The sequence below is a fragment of the Corvus hawaiiensis genome, chromosome 4, assembly GCF_020740725.1.
Source record: "Corvus hawaiiensis isolate bCorHaw1 chromosome 4, bCorHaw1.pri.cur, whole genome shotgun sequence".
Lineage (NCBI taxonomy): Eukaryota > Metazoa > Chordata > Aves > Passeriformes > Corvidae > Corvus > Corvus hawaiiensis.
In genome coordinates this window covers 22,127,421-22,152,723 of record NC_063216.1, presented here as the reverse complement: position 1 = coordinate 22,152,723, position 25,303 = coordinate 22,127,421, and the positions used below count along the sequence as shown (strand labels likewise).

The following is a 25,303-nucleotide window of genomic DNA, read 5'->3' as shown; positions in this document are numbered from 1 at the left end:
AAATATGTGCATCAGATTGAAGTTTTATAGTATATCTTTTGTTTGGCTTTTTGTTGAATTGAAGCAAAACAAACCAGAATTAATGAGAGAAGCATTTGGGAGTCTAAATGTTCTAAGCACACTAGATTGCCCTAATTTATTGGTTTAAAAGTGGCCACTGTTTTTTAAAAAAGCTTTTCATGTAGAGGTACAGAAATGTTTTTGGTTTATAGCAGCAGGAAACATTTTTCCAAATGGTTGTTCTAGTCATGCAAACACTAGTGTCCTTTCATAGTGAAAGGAAACAAGATGACACACCTTTGTCAGATTGCAATGCTGATGTATTTGGTTGTGGAGGAATCTACTGTAAAATGACCTTCATCTAACCTACCAAAATAATTAAAATGAGAGACATAAACATGACTTTGAGATTGCATTGCAAGTGTGGTACAGCCATTTCCAGTAAATTCTGCTTTACTAAGGGAAATAGAGCTTTAATATAGAGGAAAAATGTTCAAAATATTGCACTTCAAGTGAACCCTGTACTTTTGTCTGTACTTGGTCTCTGAGAAGTAGTTTAAGTATTTGGAAACAGTTCACTCAGGGTAGCTAGGTCAAGTGAATAAATTTCTGCATGCAATCCAATATAAAATTCTTTCTTTTCATTTTCACTTTTCCCCCCTGGCCTTTCAAGGAGGAAAAAATCTGTCTGATACACTGTCAGTAAAAGCAAAATTTTTGTTCTCCAGTAATTCCTTCCATCAATTTTTGTTCCCCAGTAATTCCTTCTATCAACAATTTAGCAATTCATGTGTCAGATCTCTGTCTGGAGCAGATTTTGATTCATGAAAATCTTTGCAAATTTGGAACAAAGCCTGAAACTGGCTGAAAGCCGATGAAGGAGTTAAGCAAAGGAATTGGGGCTGCGGAGCAAAGCAGTTGCAGTCTGTAGGTCTGTCCTGCTGTGAGACGTGGTGCTTTGCCTTTGCACCAGTGCAGGGCATTCCCTGATAAAGTGCACTAATCCAGACTGGAGGCAGTCAGTGGAAATAGCAAAACGTGCTACCAAGTTCCAATACAAATATGATCCATAAGAGAGGAAGAAAATTGTCAAATGATTTGAAATTTGCCCTTACCTACAAATATTTGGGCAGTGATCTGAACCTGGCAATAGCAGAATTCATGTAGAGTGACATGTAAAAATTGACTTTTTCTAGTTTCTTCTATGCCTTGCTCTTTGACCCTCTTGCATGAGTTTTTTTACGATGCCAAATTGCTAAATGCTGGGCACTGGAACTGCTGTCTGTATCAGGCAGTTTTATTGTAGGATGCAAAATATGTGGAAATGCCAACACTTCTTCAAAGCAGTGAAGTGCCTTGTCAGTTCAAGACTGTGCATCAGTTGCTCATTTAAATTTTTCTAATGAGAGCCTAGGAGTACTTATGAATCTCCTGCTGAGGCTGAAGAGGCATTTTTGTTTGGGTTGGAGATGAAATTCAACTCCAAAAGATGGCCTGGTTTGTGCTACTGTGAAATGATAAGGATGTGACAGATTCAACATTTAGACTTCAGCAATCTATTTTAGCTGTCTGTCTGCTGTTTAGCATGAATCCTGTCTTCCTTTCTCAGTTAGTTATATAGTCTGTGGTTAAAAGTTTTCAGTGGCCTGGGCCTAAAAAACCTGAGAGACCTCTTAATGGTCTGAGATGTAGATTGTACTTCTCTGGCAAGTGAAACTTGTACAGTTAAAGGTGAATGGAACTAAAACTGACAGCTGTGCTAGGTAGGCTTCTCCAGTCTTGGTGGTACTTCAAAAAATCTGCTACAGTGTCTCTTTTATCAAAAAAACTGACAAATCCCCAAATTATCTCTGTGAAGAAGACAAAAGAGACAACAAATCACATCTGATTATTATTGGTCTTCTCTCCTAATATACTATTGAAAGATTCTTCTTGTGGTGTGAAGTAAAAATGTGGAAACGCGCATCTCAAAGAGAAGATGACTTTTCTCTCTTTCTGCTGAGTTTAGGTTACTGGTTATTTCATATTGTTCTTAAGAGTATCAATTGTTAGCATCTATTCAGCAGTGCTCATTTGATATTCCTGAAGGTGATGGAGCATGCAGGGAGGTGATGATGGATGACTCAGCCAGCAGAGCTGTAGTTGCTTACCACAGGAACTTTTAACTTCATTTTCATCGAGTCAAGGCATAGCAGCATTTTTAACCATTGAACACATTATACTTTCTAAGACAAGAGATAAATGACCTTAGCTGATATGCTTTGGAGTCTGCAAGGTGCTTGCACCTTTTGAGCCACTTATATAGTGTTAGCTGACATTTCCTTATGTATGTATGCAAAGCTGAATGCGCAACTAGGCACTGCAGCATAAATCTTGATTTTGGCTAGTGGTGTTCGGTATGAGGTATCCGAGTATATGGAAGGGTTTTCTTTGGGCAGAATAAGCAGTTCATATGTCCTAATGAGCTCAAAATTCTATAGTACAGAGACAAGAGTATTTATAGACTCCAACAGAGCTCTGTATTATGCAGGTTACTACAACAGGCCAGTCTTTTCTCTTTTTTTCCCCCTTAAGATCCTTGCTCTGTGCACACTGAAAAATAATCTGATTAAAACAAAACACTACAGAAGTACATTGAGAAGAGAATTAATGGAATTTGCTCTCCATAATCCCTGTTAACAAGGCTGACCTTACAGGAAGGTTTTGAGGGTTGTGGGTTGGTTTTTTTTTTTTTTTTTTTTTTTTACACTACTGATTCTTTTCTTTCCATTGATCTTGTGACTATTCTTTTTTCATTGCACTGTTTCTGAACCACACAGTAGCTACAGCAGCAGCTGGTAGGGGAAGTGCTGTCTGCTAGATGCTGATAGGGAGTAAGGAATAAAATATTTTGCATAAGTGGATTGGCTGTTTTGTTCTCTTCTGGAGATATTACAGGGATTTTCAGTAAATGGGAGTTGTCCTGTTTGACCAGAGGTTCCTCACTGCTTGTCATACATAAATGCTGCTTAGCTGTGGTTTTTCAGTAACAGCTGCAAAAGTGTGTGACACTTCCACAGAATGTCCTAGAATTTGATTTTTGTCCCAGTGGATCCAGTATAAAAATAGCTACCAACTAATTCCTTCTGCTTTATCAGTAGACATTAATTCCCTCAGGTTTAGTAGTTTTAATATATCCTTGTGAGCTTACTAACATTTCATGAGATGTACAGAAGACTTGAAGAGATGTACAAGTCCATTACATATGAGAATTCACAGGACTGGGGGTTATACAAAGTCCATTGCAAGAGCAAGAAATGTTTCTACAAACTACTGGGGTGCTGGTCAGCAAATCCACTCCGTGTCCCCTTTGCTGTCCATCTCCTCCCCGAGGGGATGGCGGTGCTTATGATCAATTATGTGTCCTGCTTTTCCCCAGCCTGCTTGTGTCGCCTTTTTTCAGCTGTCCCGTGGCTTTGTCAGCACAGCGAGCTATTCAGAGCTTGGACAATTATCTGATGCTCGCTGGCCTAATTCTGCCAGGCCTTCCCTGAACTCCCTGAGAAAAAGGGAATACAGGGAAAGCCGTTCCACTGCACTGCAGCTGCAGCCGAGCAGCTGCACGGCACTTCTCAGGAGGGACTGCAGTTACTGCAGCCTCTGAAACAGTTGCACACTTTAAAAATCTGCTCGTTTCAGGGTTGCAAAGTAACTATTTCAATGGAGCAGCATTCTGAGTCATATTTCTGTACTGCATCCTTCCCCAAACTTGCTTTTTTGCATGTGTTAATAAATGTAAAGCTTCCAAGGACCAAGAGTGCACATATATACAGTAAAAGCATCTGCTCTACAGTAACTGTCTTCCTTCTCCCTCTGATTATTTCATTTACCAGCCTTTGTAGTTGATATGATTGAAGTCTAAAGCTTTTTGTGGTAAATTCATTTCTGCACAGTCTTTCACGGTACTTTTCAGACTGCAGCGATCACTGCAATCCCACTTAAGTGCAATTAGGTTGTTGGAAACACAGACAAATATTACCTCCTGTATTACCTATAAATTTAATGTAGGGAAGAAATGGAAAATTGCCCTTAATTGAGTGTTTCTTCAAGTTTATCACCGTCTATGATTAGTATATTTGCAGGAATTTTTTCAACACCCCTTTGAAATGGCAGTTGATAAGATTTAAGATCATTTGTGCATAGGTTTTCCAGGGTAAGTTAGGACGATATTCTAAAGTCAGCATTATGAAGAACATGGCTTTTCCATCCATCTATTGTGTATCCTGCACTATAGCTTTTTTTCCCTACTACAAGAGTGGCATGTGATTCCTGAAGCCCATTCTTGTCCTCCTTCCCTTCATGGTTGCTCACTGGCTGGTCTCTTTAGTTGCTGGAGGGCCAGTGCCTGTACCCCACTGGAATGTGGTGCCTGTGGAGCAGTGCCTGAGCCCCTGGGCCACTGGTTCCACTGGCAGGGCATTGCTTACTCCTGCCAATTTATGCCTGCATTTCAAGAACTCTTTTTCCAATTTCATATCAAACACTTTCTCTTCTCCCACAATATGTTGTGGGAATGAACAGAGTTGTGTTTTCCAGAATTAAGGTCCTTTTCCATTAAGTCTCTCCTTTTGATGGGGCTGGATGTTCATTGCTCCAATGTGGAATGCTTTTGGGCCCAGTCTGTGACCTGCTTTTGCTGCCCACAAATGCTGCATGGCTACTTAAAGATTTTAGTGCTGTGAATTTGGTTGCTTTATGTGTCACCTGGTCTTTTGTGTTCTAGTCATTGCTGTATTAAGCAGTGGCTGATCATTAACAATCTAATTAGAAGGACTTATGGTAAGGATGGAGAAAAAGCAAGAATAATAAAAAATATTTTCAGGGGGGAAGGTTTTCAGCAGTATAATTAGAAAAAGCTTCAGTGAGTAAGGGAAGTTTAAAGCTGAAGGCAAATACCTTTTCTGCTGATGATTATTATTGAGGTCGCAAGGGATAAGGTAAAGAATGAGAGCACCAGAGTTTGGGGCAGCAATTTAAATCTCTCTCTCTTGAGCTCCACAGTATGGCTCTTTCCTTTGTGCTTAATTCTTTTTTATTACAAAACCTGCAAGTATAAACCTCACGTATGTATTTTTTACAGAACACTATAAAAACAAATGAACCGGCAAGAAAACTCCCTGATTTTCTAGCTTGCTGAGGTAGCATATGGTTCAGCTTTTAGTCAAGTAATGTAACAAGATCCTTAATACCAAACAGTGCATGAAGAACTATATGAAGTCCCTGTATTTGTAAAGCAACTTTAAGGTTAGTTAAAGCCAAGAGTATGTATTTTTCATTGCTACAATAAGTTCTTTATGCAAAAATCCCATTTGTGAGCGTAGCTTGGTCTAGTAGAAGGTGTCTCTGCTCATGGCAGGGGATTTGGAGCTAGATGATCTTTAAGGTCCTGTGGAGGGCTGTGAGCTCTTGGTACAAGAGCCCTCTGCACTCCCTTGGAGGAGAGAGGCCTGAGGCCAAAAAAGACTCTCCCTAGAGATAAGCAGCCTTCATCGGGTCATGGTGATGAAGTGAACCACCCCAGCATGCCTTGTTTCTATATGGCAATAGCCTGTACCCAGTTGGCTAGTTGGTTTCTACCCCATCCCCTGCCTTTCCCATAAAAAGCCCCCTGTTTCTGCCCCTGAGGAGGGAGCCTTTGTCCCTGGCCTTCCCTTCACAGGGGCTGCTGGACAGTAAAGGCTACCTCTGGAATTGCCAAACGAGGCTCCTGTCTCTCAGTCCCCGAGTTCGCCTTGGGTGATTTCACAAAGGGCTGAATGAGGTGAGCTGGAATCACTTGTAGCAGAGAAGTTGCTACACTTGCTGGAATCCCCTGCTGCCCAGGGAGGCCTGCCACCACCCCTGGAAGAGGTGATCTGTGCAGGATGCTCTCTCTAGGAAGGTCGTGGCACACCGGTGCTAACCAGCATCGGAGCCCCTGCGATAAAGTCCCTTCCAACCTAAACCATTTTATGATTCTGTATTCTGGCAGCTCAAGGAAATACGAGTGATTGATTTTTGTTGTTGTTGTTGCTGTCGTTTGCAGTGCCTCCAAAGCCAATTCATCTGCAGAAGGCAACATACCAAACCCCTAGGCATAAAGCTTTAAAAACTCAGAAACCAAGAATGGAGGAAGAGACACCCGCTGCTGTTTCTAGTGTCACAAAGGAAAAGTCTAGCAAAGTGTCAGATCTCATCAACCGGTTTGAGGGAGGCAGGTATGTAACAGAAGTTGAACTGGTTTGTAACTCCGTTTGTTCTGTGGGAATTGTTGGAACTTGAACTTGTGAGGAAGAATGTTGGTACTGTGGTAGGGCTCACTCCTATCTCTGCCAGAGGGCTTGGTGGCAAAACTGCATGTGTTTTGAAATTGTGGGAGCAAATTGTATATTTGGCTTTACAAGGTGTGCTTTCTCATAAGGTGTTAGTCCTAATTTTCCTTTTTTTAGAAAAAGAAACTTGTAGGATTTTAAGAACATCCTGAAAAATGTCAGCAATTTGAAATAAATTTAATATTGAAGCTAATATTAAATACTTTTGTTCTTGCAGAAGAAAAAATACTTTTATAAGCAAATAGAAAAACCTGAAATACTGGTTTTCATCTTATACTATCTTAACTTCTTAAATCATTCATGTGAAGAGGGTGGACTCTACAAGTTATTTGTAATGGTATGGGATGCATTCCCTAAATGGTCTGCTTTATAGTGCTTGGTGATTTTAGTAGAAAAGCTCAGTGTTCTTGAGTTTTGATTCTGTGGTTTATGGGAAACATTTGGAACTTTGGGGAAAATGAACCACAGTGAACACTGCTTTCACAAAATGGTGTTACTTGTGTGTCTTTAATTAGATGCACATGATGCATCTCTAAGTAGATGCATTATAAGCTCTGAAACAGAAGTTTCAAATATATCTGCTCTGTACAAAGAGAGCAACTTTCCTGAAAGCCCCTGGGAGAGGAACATCGCTCAAGAAACAGTTGAGCATTGCAAGTTTTGGACATGGTTTTTTCATATTTCCTTGGGACACTGGAGTTCTGAAGGGATGCCCCCTGTGGGAATGAATGCATGATGTACTACAGAGCATGACCTTCCATGGAGCCAGAGTATTAGGGCTTTCATTGAAAGAATTTCCCCTCAAGATGAGTGAAATTTAATCCTTTCTATGGAAGCAGCTGAGCATTGCAAAAGTGTGTTTGTCCAGTGGAACAGAAATAATTTTAGAGCTTCATCTGCAAGAAACTTCTGTCATTAGGCAGATACTTAATTGCACTTGGTCATGACAGCTGCTCAGAGATTGGGAAAAGAGATTACTGCAGCACTGGAGGTCCTGTGAATTCTTTTAGTACAGGTTTCTAATCCTGTTATCACTTTATTTCCTAGTCTTCCTCCAAAGCATCACCCATCTATTAAACAGTGCAGTATCCTTAGGAAAAAAAAAAATATTTCTGAAATAAAATTTCTTTATTTCTGAAGAAATTTTCTTTCTGAAAGAAAACTCCTCAGGTTCATTGTGACTTACACCACTGAGCCCTACATTTCTTCCTCCTAGACCTGCCTGCTGCATTGTGCAGGAGCTTCTTCCATATTACGCAATCAAAGGAAACTATAATGAAAGAAAGAAAACTTTCTTGTTCATAGACCTTTAAAAGTAGGGACATTTTGTGGACTATGGGAAGCTGAGTTGCTTTTGGGCAACATCATTCATTAGGTACACCCAGTAATATCTGTCCAATGACTAAATTATACTCAAGTCTATGATCTCTGCTTATGAGAACCTTCCATGATTAGCATGCTGAGTTCTGGATTATCCTGCTTTGGCAGTGGAGGTAATTCCTGTTTTTTGAATGAGCTCAACTCACAAAATGTGTCTTCTGTGAACCTGAACTTCACTTTTAATTAGTGATCTTGAAATGGCTAGGTAGCATGTTCATGAAATGCAAACTGTGATTGTTAACTAAAATAACTTATTTTCATTAGTCTGTACAGCCCACAAGCATGTAGGCATGGCAGAAAGTTAATTAAACCTATTTACTCTGTGCAGGCAATTGAAAAATGTATATTAATTTTATCCTGGAGTTAAGCTTATTTAATAAAAAAAAGGTATAATCTTTACCTGACTAAAGAAAAAGTGACTAAATTTTTTTTTGTTCTATGATGGAAGAAGATAAAGCTAGTGTAAGTTATTTTTGATCTGTGTGCACAAAAGTGCAGAATACGTTTGCAATATTTGTGTAAAGTATCCTATCAATAAGGAGTAAAAATACAGTTTGTAAGCAGTTTTCATCCTTTCAGAAGATGGAGGTCCATACTAGGAACAGTTAGAGGACAGTCAGGAACAAGAGATAATGTGTTTAAAGCAGAGATAAATTTTGGAGGAAAAAGATCTTCAGAAAAGATGCAGCATGACAAAGGGACATTGCTAAATAAGGGAACAGGAGAAGAAATGGGATAAAAATTTAAAGGTCTTCCTGTAATATTCTGAACTAAGGACAGGGATGCTAAATGTTCTTGGATGTGTTTGATTAATTTTTTTATAATTAAGGAGCTGTTAGGGAATAGCCTACTTGTTAGTTTAAGCAGTGGACTAGGACTTGGGAAGCCATGAGTCTTGCTCCATTTCTGCCAATAATCTTCTGTGACCCTATGGGCAAGTTGCTTCATCTACCAGTTTCTTGGTTTCTGTTTCTTGGCTCTGTTACACGGAGCTAAGAATAGAAAAATTTAGGTTGCAAAAGATCATTGAATCCAACTGTTAACTCAGCACTGTCAAATCCACCACTAAACCACGTCCTCAAGTGCCACATCTTCACATCTTTTAAATACCTCCAAGGATGGTGGCTCAAAGTCTTTCCTGGGCACCCTGTTCCAATGCCTGATGATGCTTTCAGTGGAGAAATTTTTCCTAATGTCCAATTTAAATCTCCCATACACATGAGATTTGAGACACATAGGGAGGCAATGGCTCCATATAGACAGAGCTCTGAGTTTCTAGTAAGAGAAACATGTTTATAAGTGTTTTAATGCATTCCAGGTCTCAATGTCCTGAACTTCCTAATATTAACACAGGAAAGAAATGGTTTGGGAGGAGTTGGTTATATGGTGTAACTCTTTTATTTCCCATATCAGGATTTTCTGTAAGCCCATGTTAACTCTTCTCTCATCAATGTTTTGTTTGCTTGGTGTTTTTAGCTCACTGAATCCTAGCGATCTGAAGAAAGATTCCTCCGTTCTCCATATTACTAAATCTCAAGGAAGATATGGGTCCGCACCATCACCTCAGCCAAAACTCCCCTCCCAGCACTCACTACAGAAACAGGGAACCAGTGACACTGACAAAACTCAGGTTGCACAGCTGCACACGGCCAATGGAGTGGTAGCACAAGACCAGCCAGAAGATGAGGACCGGAGATTGCCGGACCGCGGCTCTGCCGTGTCCACCCCAGTCCCAGACGATGCCATCGACAGCAGCTTGATAAATGGGGAAGGAGAAAGCACTCGCAGAGAGTCACTACAGAGTGTGACTTCCTGTGAGGAGCAGATGCTCAACAGCTGCCACAGGACTCTGAGCAGCGACACGCTGCTCCCAGCTGAAAATGAAACTCTAGACATTAATACTAATGTGAAGGAAGAACGAGCTGAGGAAAGCAGTAAGCAAGATCAACCTGTAGAAACAAAGGTAAAGAGAGAAATTGTTTCATTCCTGGTATATCACTACTTTTTGTGTTTTCTCTAGGTTTTTATTTACAAAAATAGGCTTCCAGGAGCAGGTCAGAAATTGAAAATATTTTGGTTGTTTTTCCTCTGAAAAAAGATGAGAAAAAAATTCTGCTTGCCTCTTCCTGCCCTCTCCTCCTTTGCTCTTCTCCTCATCCCTTTGGCTCTTTGCCCATCAGTTATCTGAGGTTTAAAAAAAGTGAAGCTCAAATATGTGTGCCTCTTTAGCACCATGCCTCAGCTGTGCCAGACCACAAGGGACACATGTTAGTGGTGTATGTGAAATAACATTCTATGTGTAGGAAACTGTAATGACAGGGCTTCAGGGAGAAGTGTCGTGTGAATCCCTAACTTGGATGTAGTTGTCAAGTCAAAGTGGGAAAGGCAGTGGCAGTCTGCTAGTGATCAGATAGACACAATGTTCAGGGTATCCTAAATACGTGCCTTTTTAGCAAGGAGAACTTATATCATGATGAACTTGAGCTCCCTTGCAAGGAAGGTTTTAAATATTTAAGCAAAGTAAGTGGGTGGAAGAAAATCTGTCTTGGGAAATTAATTGCTGAAAAATAGTGCATATTTTTCACTTGTAAAAGTTTACTTATGCAGTTTGCCTCCTTGTACCAAAGAAGTAAATCTGATTAACAGTTCTGGTCCAGCAGTCCCCTGTGTGGCAGGGGGAGCTTGGCAGACCCTCCCAGCCTTCCTCTTCACCACAGAGCCAAACAACTGATGCTGAAAAAGCTCCTCACTGCTGGTCATGAGTGCACCCACACCAGTTCACTGCAGACCTTGAGTTTGGTTAGCTGGGAGTCACATATATACACACTTGGAGGTAAATTCTGTGAGTGGGAAAGGTGGCTCTCAAGTTCTCATGTAGTAGAGGATGAAATATTCTAGGTAAGGACAAGAAAGTGTTGGCTTGTGTGAGTTTTCTTGTTTGTTTTAGGGGTTGTTTTGGGTTTTTTTCCCAGGAATGAATAGATCTTATGATCCCCATCTAAACATAAGCCTGGGTACAGTCTAAGGCACTTTGGCCTGCCACACCTGTCATTATATTTCTGTCTCCTGTTGGGTAATGCCTGTTTCCCCTCTCTGTGCCTATAAAGTGCTGAATTCTCAGTGGGCAATGATGTTAATCTTGAATCCAAGTCACGCAGTAAGGTGCTGGCAGCATTTTCAGGAAAAAGCTGAAAAGGGAAGCAGTTCTCTTTTAAAGTTCAGGAAGGAACTGGGCAAATGGTAATGGCAGCAATCTCATTAAAATCTGTCTGAGCTGCTGGAACCAGCACGTGTGGTCTGTCTTATATTCACAATGAGTCAGCTTGTAAGGTGTAATGTGACTGTAACTAGATGTATATTATTCACTGGTGCTTGGAGGGTAAAAAACCAAACCAAACCCATGCAGGATGACTTTTAAGCTTGCATTGGTGTAGAACTGAATCTGTAAAACTGAACTGGGTCACAGCAGCCCTTCCTGAGATATCTTGTGCAACCAGGACTTCCCCTTTAGTCTCGTGAGGTTAAGAAGTGCGTCCACCCTTTATGGAATGAAACACTGATTTAGTTTGGATTGATGCAACCTGGAGATGGAAATCAGCCCTGTGGTGGTCTAAGTAGCTGCTGCCATGCTGTCTGGATTAGGGGAAGGATGATGAGCAACAGGAAAGTTCTGGTGGAGCTTTAAGCTGTTTCTGTGTTCAGGCAGGCACTGGTAAGAGGTAAGAGCATTAGACAATCTGTGATTTTGCTAAATGCCTACTTAGTCATTATAGAATATTAAAACTGGGATGCATTCCAGTTTAAGTTGCATAGCACAGGATAACAGCACTCTCCTTCCCTTTTGATTTAAAATGTAGGTACAATTGAATAAAAGCAAAAGGAGCAGATCCATGTGAGTCATAGTCAAACTTTGTATTATGCATCTGATATGTGTATTTTGATGTTGATGCAAAGTATCTTGTCTCTTGCATGCCATGTTTCTTAGATCAGGAAAGAGCAGAAAGTGATGCTCTCTTTCTTTGTAGATGTGTACCTGTACAGCAGAAGTAATCCTAAGTCCACTGCTGGAAGGAGTGAATTAAACTGGGGACTGGTGCAAAAATTACTTTTTGGGCTTGGAAAGGAAGGCTTGTTTTGAAATAGTGTTGCTCTTACCATTATTCACCCCCCCCACCCCCCCCCCCCCCCAATCACTGTAGATCTGACTAAAGAGAGATTATTGCAGGTTCTGGAAAAATTGAGCAAAACTTATTAAATTTGGCAGTGATCTGAAACAATTTCCCCAAACAACCAGAGCAGAGTATCCTTTATTTCTCTTATTTACTGAATTTAGTTTGAAAGTAATGATACAGAATCATAACAAGCAAAAAGACAATTAAAAATGAGAAGTTTCCTGCCTTGCAGCAGAAACACCTCCTGTCATAAAACTTAGTTTGTCTAAACTGCGGAGGCTGAATAGTACAAGAACATCTCAATCAATTAACTTCCTGAATAACATCATGTGGGGAATCTGCTGCTACAGCTAACTGAAGACAAGAGGACAAATGTGTCAGTGTTTCTTGTGAGACTGGCAGGAGATAGGGATATAGACTGCCTGCATGCCACAGATGGGGACGAATCCATGGAACATTTTTAATAAAGTCCTTATATGATGTCTTCTTTTAATGACAGTGTTGAGGGCTCTGAAGTTTTAGATGCAAACCTGGTGGAGATACTGGATTTCTAAATGTAGGGCAACATTTCAATTTAACCATGGTAAAATTTTTGGTTTTGCAAAGTTAATTTTCTGCCAAGAAATGTTTTACTGTTGAAACACTTGAGAGGTTCTGCCAGCTTCTTGATGCTACAATTTTTTGGTTTTCTTTAGGAACAGCAATGGGAATAAAGCTGTGTATCTTCAGCAACCAATATATAAATGCATAAATCTTCTTGTGAATAGTCACTTCTTCGGGGATACCAGGATCTTTACTGCTTTCTTGGTTGCTGTGCAAGCAACAAGCACAGAGTAATTTAAATTATATTTGTTCATACTCTAGTTCTCTCACCCTGTCTGTGTTGTTTAATGTATTCCTTCAAGCCCTTGGGGCAATGGCTATGCCTGAGTAAGAGTGAATCATATACACCATCACTGTCATGTTGGCAGGTATGTTTTCTTGACAGGAGATGGCTCCTGTTTGGTTTGGATAATAAGAAAATTCATACTTTCACCAGCATTTTTCATACCTCTTCTTAATTTCAGAGTTCAAAATTACTTATTTTAATTTCCTAAGCGTCCATAGTAATGTAATTATTCTAAGGATGCGCAGATTTGTACTAATGAACTAGATCCAGCTGAAACATTTACTGTAAGCATTGAAATAGAGCTTCAGGTTTGCAGTCCATCCTGGTGGAACTCCTGGTCTCTCACACTCCTGATATTTTGGTCAGCAGGTGAAATAATGTACCTGTGTAACATAAGTGTTCTGTATGTAGCACATCAGCCATTTCTGCTTGGTTTTATATGTTGAGTTGCCATGTGTTATGGATTGTCACAGAAGTTTGAAATGTTCCCTGAAATATATGTTCCCTGAAGTTACCTTCTGATCCCCTCAACAACACCCCCTGCTCCCCCCTGAGGATGTGCTGAAGGAAAAGCAGCAGTACAGTTTTCTGTTCTTTTTGCACTGATCTAACCCTGTAGGTGGGTGTTCTTATGCTGGAATGAGAACATGCCACAGTGATTAAAAGATAACTCATCCATGGTGTGCATTTTTCCCCCACATAGAACATCCCTCTGTCAGGTCATGCAATTGATGTAGAAAGGAGATGCAGGTTTGAGAATTAAGAAAATGTGTAAGGTTGATACTGAGAGGGTTGGAAAGCTGGGCTCAGCTCATTTTATATGATATTTTTGTGTTTGTTATGTGTGATTTTCCCTCTCTTAATTAGTTCAAGTAATCGTCTAAAAACTGTGGCTTGGTTCTATAGCACTGCTTCAGGGAGTAAGTGAGATTCTGGGGTGAGAAAAAAAATAAAATTAAATTGCTGAGGAGCCAGCAACCTCCGTGGTTTTGTGTCTCAAGTCCACATGTGAGATCCTTTGTAAATGGCTGCACTAAGCAGCAAGCTGTAGCTGTAACAGCTAATCCTCCAGCTCCCTGCAATGTCTCTTGACAGCACTTAAAACGCAGTTCTGTAGGTTACTGTGGTTGCTATGCTGATTTAAACAGATTTAATCAACAGCTTTGAAGTCACTATTGAAAGCCTGTTTTTAGGGAGGAGGTTTGCCATGTAGCAGTGCAACTGTGAACACTGGAGATTAGAACTGAAATATGTTGAAAACTGGAATACTTATTGAATACCAAAATGGGGAAAAAAACCCACTGAAGTCTTTTAAATATAAGACTGTACTTTAATATTCGGTATCCTTCAAACCATTTTTGTAAAAGTACTTGCAAATGTTTATCCTACTCTTGTGGAAAGCAGTGTGCAGTTTGAAATCAGAAACTACTCTCTCAAGCTCTCCTCTTTGTTTTTATGAAGAATTTTTATGGTTTGTCTAGCAATTACCAGTTTCCCATAAGCACTGTGATAATACTGCCATTTTTTTAGGGAAGACTCTGATGTCATTAGATGTGAACAGACTGTCTCTAGATCTGGAGAAAGAATCTTGTAGTGGAAGTGTCAGTTTGTTGAGCCTGACACTTGCAAGCCTGAGGCAGTTCCCTAATGTTTTGATATTGTAGAAGGCTGTGATTTCATTGTTTGTTTTGAAATAATTTTGCCCAGCAACTTGTAATTATATATTCTAACATATTTAGTTTAATATTGAAAATTGAGTGAATGTTTTAAGTTTCTGTTCAGCAGAAGAATATATTTTGTGGAATAAAAGACTTTAAAATGAAAACGTCCCTTAAAATGCAAAAATGCCTTCCATAAAGACTTAATGAAGGAGCCCTCTAATTGCAGTCAACAATTATTCAGCAATGAGTGTATTGGCGAACATAAACCATTCTGTATGGTATTTTTCAATAATTTTGTTGTGCAAAGAACATGCAGTTCAAATAACTTCTGAAAGGGGGTGGGGGCGAACACTGACTGCTCCCATCTGTTCCCTCTTACTCTGCAAATCAATTCTTCCAGCTCTGAAAGGTCAGTGGTACTCGATTACCAGGATATGAGCTGATCTGTTGAGTAGGGAGTTGGTGCTTTGGCAAAGATCCCTATACAAACTGGGAAATACTAAATCTTTTGGGCTCTGAATTTTGCTCTGCAATTTGACTGATTTTTAACATTCTCTGACTTTTTTATATGTTAATTAAGCTGTGGGAAATCATGTATTTTTCAAAGTTGGTGTTTATTACTCAATGTTAACTTTGTATTTCAGTTGCTTTTCGGACCATAAGGTAGTCATAAGGATTTTCAGAAGTTTTTTATTATTATTAAGTTATGTTTTCCTCACTGTCCTAAGAGCTGCTCTTATTTTCCTCCAGGAGACAGATGAGCAGAAACGTCACAAAATTGCCAACGAGCTTCTGCAAACAGAAAAAGCCTATGTTAGCCGACTTGACCTCCTAGATGGGGTACAGTTTTTTTGAATTTGCTTTTATTGTGTTGCCTTGAATTCACTCAAATGGCTATGAGTAAATGTGGATATAAATTACATGAGATGTGGTATGTTTTTCACATTTTACTGATTTTCCAGTCAGTCATTTTCTGTTGCCACATGGCTTTGCCTATGTTTCTATTTTAAGAATGCCGTTTTTAATAAGGTTTAGAATTTTGTGGCTATTAATGCAATATGTTCTGGGTATGGAGATGTCACTATAAGCAATAGCATTGCATGCTGGTAGCTGACAAGAAGGATGGATAACCATGTCTTGGCTTCCAGTGAATTGGAGTGAATGCTGCAATCACCCACTCATTAGAAAATTACTAAATCATTCTAATTTGAACCACCCAATCGGAATTTTTCTTTAGCTCCAAAGAACTAGACATTGCCCATTCCAAAAAGTATATCCTCTATTTTCCCATTATATATTTAGAAGCAGAAATTAGTGTTTCTGCAAGGAAAGGGTTGGACTCTCATGCTTGCAGAATCTAACTGATAATTCTTATATGTAAGAAGTTTGTACTTGAATATTTTCCTTCCTAAGTCTTGTTTACTTTCCACATAACACATGTATCTCTAGCTTTGCATTGCCTTGCTACAGGATATTTTTTCTCAGACTCCACTGTTTAAATTGCTCAGGTCCAGTGCAGAAGTTTTGTACAAAGCTTTGATGAAAAGTAAAAAGTCTCAACTGATACAGTAACTGTTCATGCTGCTTGGGGAGCTCAGTAACTGTCCTCCTGAAAGTGGATTTACACAGCAGATCCAGATTGTGATGGATATATGATGACTTTTAAAAGCCAGAGTATTGCAGGAAAAAAAATATTTACAGAAGTTTAAAAATTTAAAAAAAAATGTTTACTTCCTTCACAGATTTTTCTGATGGGTAATGTACAGTTATTTTCCTTGATGCCTTCATAAGTGCATTAGTGCTGTGTCTGTTTTCCAAATATTAACTGGAGAGGATTCTGAAAAATGACTTTCAAACACAGCTGCTCAACTGCTGCTAATGAGAGGAAAGCAGAAGACTGGGAAAGGACTGTTATATTTCTAAACTTGGTTGAAAAGTTGTGTAACTGTCTCTTTAGTAAAAAAAGTAACTTCAAAGTAACTAACTGTCCTGTTGGCAGTGCAGCAAACTGGGCATGTTTTATGTGGCAGTATATGGCTTTTTTCCTTTTAAGACACTTCTGCTGTCTCAGTTGGGGTGATCAAAGTTCCTATCTTCAGACTCTTTTCTTCTTTTGCAAGTCCTTACCCAGATTTCTGAAGCCCTTTTAGGGACATGTAATCTGTTCAAGCATGGGAGAGGGTGGCAGAGGGACGATAGCTCTCCAAAACCACTTATTTTGCGATGTGCATATTAACAAATGCACATTTTGTAGCTGCATGTAATCAGGTAGAGCCCGCTGATGGAGAAAGAATATATTTATTTTTAAAAGAGACTGTAGTCCAATCAGAACTGGGCTCCCTCTGTGCTTTAAATAGTATGTGGGGACTGCTCATAGCCTGAAAATTACTTTGATTTCAAAAGGATAAGGGGATAAGGCATTCAAGGAAAGTGGTGGGGCTAATGGTGATCAGACATCATGCTAATTGCAAAGAACAGAAGAGTGGAAAATACAACTGGAAGGCTGGGAAAGCTGAGATGCTCTAGCTGTTAAAAGAGGCAGGATGTCTGGAGCTGATCCAAAATGGCACTGCTTCAGTTTGGCTTTCCTTATGTCAGCTCTGCCTGCAGTGCTCTCCTGGCTCATGAGAAAGAAAGTGGGGTATAAGGGGAGGAGAAGCTTTTCACTTCTAGTGAGGGAAAGACAATGAATGAGTTCATCACTACCTATCTATGGTATTGAAATATTAATCTTGCCTTGGTTAAATATAACAGGCTGACAGGTTTGGGGCTCTTTTTCCTGTATTGCAGGTATTCTACTCCAGACTCCTTGAGGAAGCCAACAGAGGTTCATTTCCACCTGAAGTGATTAATAAGATCTTTTCTAACATTTCTTCAATAAATGCCTTCCACAGTAAATTCTTACTTCCGGAACTTGAAAAAAGAATGCAAGAATGGTAAGAGGCACTTCACTGGTTAATATACTCCTAAAACTGTGTCTGTAGAAACTCTCTTGCAGGCTTGAGGTAGGGAAAGTATCTTCTCAGTTAAGCTCTCCAGGCCCAGGAACTCCTGTGAGTAAGAGAGCATCTGTTCTTCCACTCTTCCTCAGGAGCTGACTCAGCACAGGACTTGCATCATTTGCTCAAAATAAAGGACATGGATCTCACTGAAGCCAGGGAGATTACTCATGATCAAATGTCTTGCTAAATTAGGGGTTCATACTCAAATTATGTGCTGCCTGGTGAATTCATTGTATAGAATACAAAGTTGAGGTAAAGAACATGTACGTGGTTTATGACAATGCTGAAGTAGAGTAAACTTTGTTGTTACTGCTTTCTCTAATAAGGTGGGACACATTCTTCTTCTAGGTTTTGGTTTTCTGTTTGAAATTAAAATCCATGTCAGATATATTTAAGGGCCGTTTTCCCCTCAGCTTTTCTTGACCTCTATTTGGAGCCAGCAAGGATAGAAGAGGTGTAAATATACTCTGTAATAATAATGTCGAGATGTAGTATCTTTATCCTGCCTTGGTGTGTGTGATTCTGGATATATTAAAACATAGCCATGCATTTTTGGTCTCTTCTATGTAATTGAAAAAAAAAAAGTCTCAAAACACTTCTGCTTCCCTACCTTCTTTGGGAAAAAGGTTAACCTCATTTAAAAAGAAATTACAAATACAGCTTCATCCAGTTGTTCCACCTCAGCACTTGTTTGGCTCCTATATTCTATGATATCTGGAATTTATTATGAGGAATTCAAGTGTTTGTCCATGCATATTGTCCAGTTACACTATCATACAACCCCTTTATTATCAAAAAACATACCATAAATGAGAAGAAAAATGCTTTTTTGGTGACATATATGAAAATCTTAGACCATACAGGAGTGCTTTAGCCAGCAGCTATGTATCTTCTGACTCTGTAAGATGATACCCCTTTAAATGATGATTCTTTAAAATAGAATACTTACCATGCACAAACACATGGTACCTCTGTGTAGTTTATAATGCAAGAAAGTCAATAAAATGTAAGCACTGTGAAATATAAGAAAGCTTACACCTTAAGTTCCCAGCAGAGTGACTTAAGTAAGGTAAAGCTCCCTGTTTCTTTTAACAAAAGTTGAAAAAATCTGATAGGAAATATGAATGCCTGGGTTACAATAGAGTGCATGTTCATGAGAAGTGGAGTTTAGATGTTAAAAAAACAGCTCACACTACATTATGTCAGTGCTGTATCATTTGAAATGAAATTCACGATGTAATCTTAAAATTCTGCTCTAGACGCGTTACGGAGCACAGAAGATGGGTTGCCTTACTTTACATATTTGCAAAATGCTAAACTGCTCACTACTACTGTGTGTATAACTATATTTTTTCAAAGGTTGAAAAGTGCTTCTGTTGATAAGCTTTGACTCTTGGTGCAGAGCTAATAAATTGCATCACAAGGATATTATCTTTTCCACATCGCTTGAAAACAACCTTTGTGCTGTACCTGAGACAGCCTATTAAAAATGTCCTTGAAACATTGTTCTTTTGGGAGGAGTTAAAAAAAAAGGGTGCAGTTGAAGACAGCTCTTTTTGATCATTGCTGAAAGAAAAATCTGGGGTAATTTTCTCTCCCCATCACTGGTCTCTGAAATTGTCTGGCACAATAGCTTCTGCCAGATACAGTCTTTTCTCAGCAGCTCCTCTCATTAGACACAAGAAATTGAGTATGTTCTGGGGGTAGGTTTATGTGCTTCAATTATTCTTTATCTTCCAACAAAAAAGCTGGATAAAAATTTCTGACTCTTTCCGTGAGTTGTGGTTTGAATTGAAAACTTAGAGTAAAAATACGTAATTGTGTGACTGGAAAAGCAGATCAAAAGCAAATCCCTCTCTTTTGGAAGAAAAAGCAGTGTGAATCTAAACTTACCAAGTGAAAATGAAATTGTCTGCTAGCTGCAGTTTGAATGAGTTGAGCAACAGCTGGAGCTGAGTATCTCTTACAACACATGGCTTGAAAACACTGGAAACAGCCTTGTTGCAATGTATTTCCCATGGAAAATGTGTAACAGAGCGTAACAGAGCATAACAGTGATCCCATGCCATAGAATCATAGAACAGTTTGGCTTGGAACAGACCTTAAAGATCATCTGATTGCAACTGCCCTTCCATGGGCAGGGATACCTTCCACTGGACTATCAAACAAATTAACAAGATAGAATACCCTGAGTCTTCTGTACCCAAGGACAACCAGTAGCAGATACTTGGGAATATTCTAAGAGCACAGCATGATTGCAGAGACCAGCTTCCCACCCTGCCTTGTCCCCTCATTGCCAACCCCAGTCCTCTGCCAGGTGTTACACAGCAACTCTCTGCGCTCGCAGAGGCAGCTGGGGCTGGACCAGTTTTTGACAGTCCTGCAATATTCAGTATGCAAGTATAACTTTTCCCTTCTGCACAGCTTTTCTCTCATAGAAGTGGTGTGTTGGAGTGGACTGTAGAAGTAATTGCAGTACATTTCTTCACTTTAGACCACTATGAGAACATTGATTTCAGACTTTGAGAAATTCAGAGAGCCTGGCCTTGAAAATGAGACATGAAATGTGCTTCCTATGGTAGTTCTTGGAGATGCCTGTGTGCTTTGGGAGTGCAGCTTCTCTCAGCCTCTCCATCTGTTACTTTACTATTCTGTTTTATCTGAAGATACCTTTAGGAATTGGGAAAAATGCAGAAAGTTCTCACGAAATACTGGAATCCAAGGGATTATCTTTCCTTCATATGCTTCTTTAGATAAATAGTAATTAAAAAAAAAAAGTTAATACATATATTTATAGAAGGCACAGAGGGGAAGATGTACAGTATGGGTTTAGCCCTCAAACCAAATCACAGGTTAGATATTTCAAAGGTTAAATTATGGTCAAAAGAAGATAATACAGTTTTAAGGAATTGCAGATAAAATAAATTAGGCTATGTTTTGTAAATAAAACCTTTCAAGTCTTCAATTTCTAGCTTTTCTTATTTTAGTCCTCTACATGACCTATAGTGCTTATACATCATCAAAGAGGATGCAAACACTCTTTCCATGTGAATTCAGATTTACTGGTTACGTTGGAACTCCACGTGAGGTGATCCCAAGCAGAAGGATTTTCTATTAAACGCTTGAAACCTTTTATAACCTTGTATGACTTTTTTTCTTCCCTGTTTGCTCTGAGATTCCACCCTCTTACTTTGCAGGACTACCACCCCTAGGATTGGAGATATTCTGCAAAAGTTGGCTCCTTTCCTTAAGATGTACGGAGAATACGTGAAGAATTTTGACAATGCAATGGAATTGGTGAAAACGTGGACTGAACGGTCACCTCAGTTCAAATTCATTATTCAAGACATTCAGGTAATGGTGAGAATAACGTAGATCCTCAAGTAACACAAGCAATATATAACAATACAAAGGTTTGTGGATAAAGAAATGATTAAAGAGAAGATTAAATAACAAATCCCTCAGAATGAAGGTGGTTGTTTTTATCCACTTCACACTGCGTTTTTCCCTTCTCCTTCCAGCGTGTGTGCGCAACCCACCCACAAAAATCCAGATTTTTCTCCTGCAAAATGGAGGAGCAAATTGTAAAGGCTGAAACATCTGAAGACTAAAAAAATAGTGCATTTTTTTGTAAATACCAGAAGTAAACACCACTGTAGGATAAAGTGACATAGCAGTGCAACTCTAGATCCCTGCACTGCCTCCTTAAACACTGTGTCTGCTCACAGTAATGCTGAGCACAGAAAGCTTCAGAGCCCCGGGATGCCAGTCCTTTCCAAAGGCTCATTTCACACCCTCTGGTGCTCCCTGTGGGTGTCTCTGGGAATCGGCAGGTGTGTCCCCTACTGCAGTCTGAGCACTTACAAATAGGAAAAAGTATTTCTACTTAAATTTTACTGCTCTGTGGGGTCTTGCGGTTGTAAGCCAGGGAAGAAAACAATTTAATGTAATTCTTGTTTTTCTAATCTAATTGCATCTAAGATGATGGAAATGAATATACATCTTAACATTTGAGGGAGGGACATTGCTGAGGGAGTTGACATTATAAATGAAACTCAAAGCATTCCCTCCTCGGATAGGTAAAATATACCTTTGTAGCCCATTTAGGTGATTGTTTATAATATGTGGTCATGAACTGTTCTTATTAATTCAGAAGTATTTCTCTTGTCTGTTATCACAAACCTCATTTAAAATGCACTGGAGTTTAAAAGATTTTTTTTCGTAAGACTTTTTGCTAAGACTGTCAAATACTTAGAAAAGCTTTTTTTTACAGTTATTTTTTGGGAAGATTTTCTAATTATCTGGTTTGGTAAAATAGTTCTGTTTTCTTTCAGAAGGTCTATCATGCGCATTTCAAAATACATTGTTTACGTTTCATCAATCATGACTTTTATTTTACGATAGAGTAATGACATTCTTGCCTGCTTCATTGAAATATGTTTACAATTTTTTAGAAGGAAAAAGTGTGTGGAAATTTGACATTGCAACATCACATGCTAGAACCAGTCCAACGCATTCCACGCTACGAGATGCTTCTAAAGGACTACCTAAGGAAATTGCCTCAGGATTCCCTAGACTGGAAAGATGCTGAAAGTAAATATCTTCAGGCCATTAAAGGAGCTGTAATAAGATATTAGTAAGAGCATACTGTAAATTAGAGACATTTTCAGGAAAGATCAAGTGAAGAATTACCCATGAAAAGAATGATAGGATTTCTTCAGTGGAAACATAAGATTCTTTGAAAAAAAATCTGTTTGAATTGAAGTTAATTTAAAAACCATAAAGCCTTTAGTATTCTCTTGGAGCACATAAGTTTTGCTTTAGTTTTGAAATAGCACACAGGTTTTGATTTGTTTGCTTTGCAGGTGATCAGGGCTTGTGGTGGCTTTTTTTTTGGTTGTTTTTGTTTTTTGTGTGTGTTGTTGGCATTTTGGTTTGCTTTGTGCACATTTGGAATGTGTGACTGTTATTTGTAAAACAGTGAAGTTAGACTCCTTGTATTTATAAGCTTCTGCAGGGAAAAAGCACAGCCCACTTTTAAATTTCTTCCTCTCTGCATTTACACAAGAACAGTTCAAGATATTTGCCTGGAGTTTTCAAAATCACTTGCCAGATAATTCTTTTAAATATTTCATTTTTAGTACCAATACAGTAAACACTTGTAAGATGAGCTGTTTCAACTGGAAAATATAGTTTGACTTTCTGAATTACTTTGAGAAAAGGAGGGAGAGAACCATGACTGTTCTTGTCACAGAAAAATGTGATTCTAAGTGCTGAAGTGCTACAGTAATCTGCAATAATTCTCTTCTGATCTTTCCATATTATAATTTCTATTTGGTAGCTGACTTTTTTATGCTTTCCACTTTCTTTTTATTGGTAACGGAAGAAATTTATTGTACTTTGTAATTTACATAAAAAACCAAACATGTTTATAGAATTACTCCCCCCCCCCCCCCCCTTTTTTTTTAATGTGAAAATGCAACTTACTGGTTTTACTTATTTTCTTTTTCTTCTGTCTAGAATCCCTGGAAATTATATCCACTGCAGCAAGTCACTCGAATAGTGCAATAAGAAAGATGGTAAATGATCCTTATTTTCCTGATCACTTTTCAGTATATTTCAATATTTGGTGAAGCTAGGAGAGTGAATTGCAAATCTTCCTTAAAATGGCAAGAATTGGTTTCAATTGGGTCAGATTGTTCCTACTTAGTGTATTTATACAGCTCCTGGAGATGATAGACAAAATCTGTCATTGCAGCTAATTCTCTCAAGTGGGAAATGGGACAGATTTAGTTATTCTCCTGGCTCAAATCACTGACACTGCACTGAACTCTGAACCTTGGTTCATCTGTATCTGTCAGTGCAGGATAATGTTTGTAAAGAGCAGTGACTGTTTCTCTGCCAGATTGGGCTGGGATGGAAAGAACTTAATTGAAATGTGAGATATTTTGGGCAAGAAATTATGCAGACTGTACATATAACCGTGTTTTAAAAATTACCAAGGATATAACATTTCTAAAAGTACTTCTTTCTTTATCAACAAAGTTAATCAGTCAGACCGCACATACTGGGTATAAATATGTTTTTAAAAGCTAAGAGTCCCCAGATTTATGCATGCTCCCATTATTTCATTTAAACACGCATAAAGATCTGTGCTTTCAATTAATAAGTTTTGTAACTATATTTTCACTGTAAAGGAGAATCTAAAGAAGTTGTTAGAGATATATGAGATGCTGGGAGAAGAGGAGGACATCGTGAACCCTTCAAATGAGCTGATAAAAGAAGGACAGATCCTTAAACTCGCTGCTCGCAACACGTCTGCTCAAGAGCGGTATCTTTTCCTGGTGAGTAGGGTGGCTGCTGATAACAGATGCACACCCTAGAGCACGAGAATTTTGAAATTCTCATTAAACTGAAACGTAAAAGCTTAGGGTATTTGTCCTGATACACTGTGTGTTGAGGTCCCAGTAAGTCTCGTGGTTCTGTGGGAGCTTTTTAGCGCGGCAGGTCATCCTCCCAGCAGGAATTCAAAAAGTACAGCCATAGTCCCTTACAACTCCCTAGGAAAAGGTTTGGTGTAGTTTGTTGCTTCCCATGCATTGAAAATTGCTGATACATTTTTGCTCATGGGCCTCTGGCACGGCCCACCCTCTGATTAATAAAGGGTAGTGAAGGGATGTTGAGGCACAGCTCCTGCTTATCTGTGGTTCAAACAAAAGGAGAAATCATTGAATAGTAAGACCTCAGTTGGAGCTAGACAGCTGCTTTAAGTGATGTTCCCTTATATGAGAGGTGACAAGCTCAAATGTGCCTGTGATACAGACTAGGCAATAGTCTAGTTGGGGTTTCTATGAAATAGGATTTAACGGAAATGAGTTTTTCTTCTTAATATTTAATTTTGAGAAAAATGAGAGGGGAAAAATGTGAAGAAATTAAACGCTTTATATCTGATTTAATAACTGAGCTTCTAGGCTGGGGCTTTAGACATTTAAAAATTATTTAAAGTTCTAACTTTAATAAAGGAATGTATCTTTGTCCTGCTCATGTATTATTTTTTCCCCCTGTGATATGGAGGGTTTCAGGGAATAAAAACTTTACGAAATGTTGTTTTGTCTTGGAGAAAAGACAAAAAATGTCTTCAAATAACATTGGTTGCAACAAGTACAAAACCAAATTATTTTGGTACAGGAGAAATATAAATGTATATACTGAAAGAAAGAGTCCTTATTCTGCAGTTTACAGTAGGTTTTGCAGAATTGGGGCACAAGAATGGGTGTCTTGTTAAAAAGCTTTACACTGGTAGAGAATATCTAGTTTGAGTACAGTTTGATAATAAATGCTATGAAGAGTGCTGCATATGCAGAACAATTATTCTTACATTCACTGAAGCTGTCCCTGAATCCCGTTTCTAAAGAAATAAGAAACAGAACTTGTCTTGCATTAGAGCTTTGGTCTTGTCATGTATGAACTGATCAGGAAAGGACCTGCTTTCTCACCCACCAAGTCTAGCTTTGTGATATTGTCCAGCTCTCAGTGGACAAACTGGCTTTAGCTGTGTTTTTCTTAGTGCAAAACCATGTGTTTATTTTTTTCCCCAGTTTAACAATATGTTGCTCTACTGCGTCCCCAAATTCAGCCTGGTAGGATCAAAGTTCTCTGTTCGAACCAGAGTTGGCATAGATGGCATGAAGATTATAGAAACTCATAATGAAGAATATCCACACACTTTCCAAGTGTCTGGAAAGGAGAGGACACTGGAGTTGCAGGCCAGGTAAGCAGACTTTTTAGCCAGTTTCTTGAGATCAAACATATACACACAGAAGAGTGGATTAACAGATTTGAAGAAAGA

The 25,303-nt window shown here is 39.0% G+C and overlaps 1 protein-coding gene across 3 annotated transcripts in view; it reads left to right on the top strand.

Annotated features, from left to right (window-relative positions):
• FGD4 (FYVE, RhoGEF and PH domain containing 4) overlaps positions 1-25,303 on the top strand; it is a 100,268-nt gene that overhangs the window by 66,654 nt on the left and 8,311 nt on the right. For all 3 annotated transcript variants that reach the window (XM_048301776.1, XM_048301777.1, XM_048301778.1), the window contains exons 3-11: positions 6,065-6,236; positions 9,207-9,693; positions 15,203-15,292; positions 17,243-17,388; positions 20,652-20,808; positions 21,909-22,047; positions 22,975-23,033; positions 23,652-23,798; positions 25,053-25,225. In XM_048301776.1, the coding sequence (XP_048157733.1) occupies positions 6,065-6,236; positions 9,207-9,693; positions 15,203-15,292; positions 17,243-17,388; positions 20,652-20,808; positions 21,909-22,047; positions 22,975-23,033; positions 23,652-23,798; positions 25,053-25,225 (1,570 nt within the window). The remainder of the gene's footprint in view (positions 1-6,064; positions 6,237-9,206; positions 9,694-15,202; positions 15,293-17,242; positions 17,389-20,651; positions 20,809-21,908; positions 22,048-22,974; positions 23,034-23,651; positions 23,799-25,052; positions 25,226-25,303) is intronic.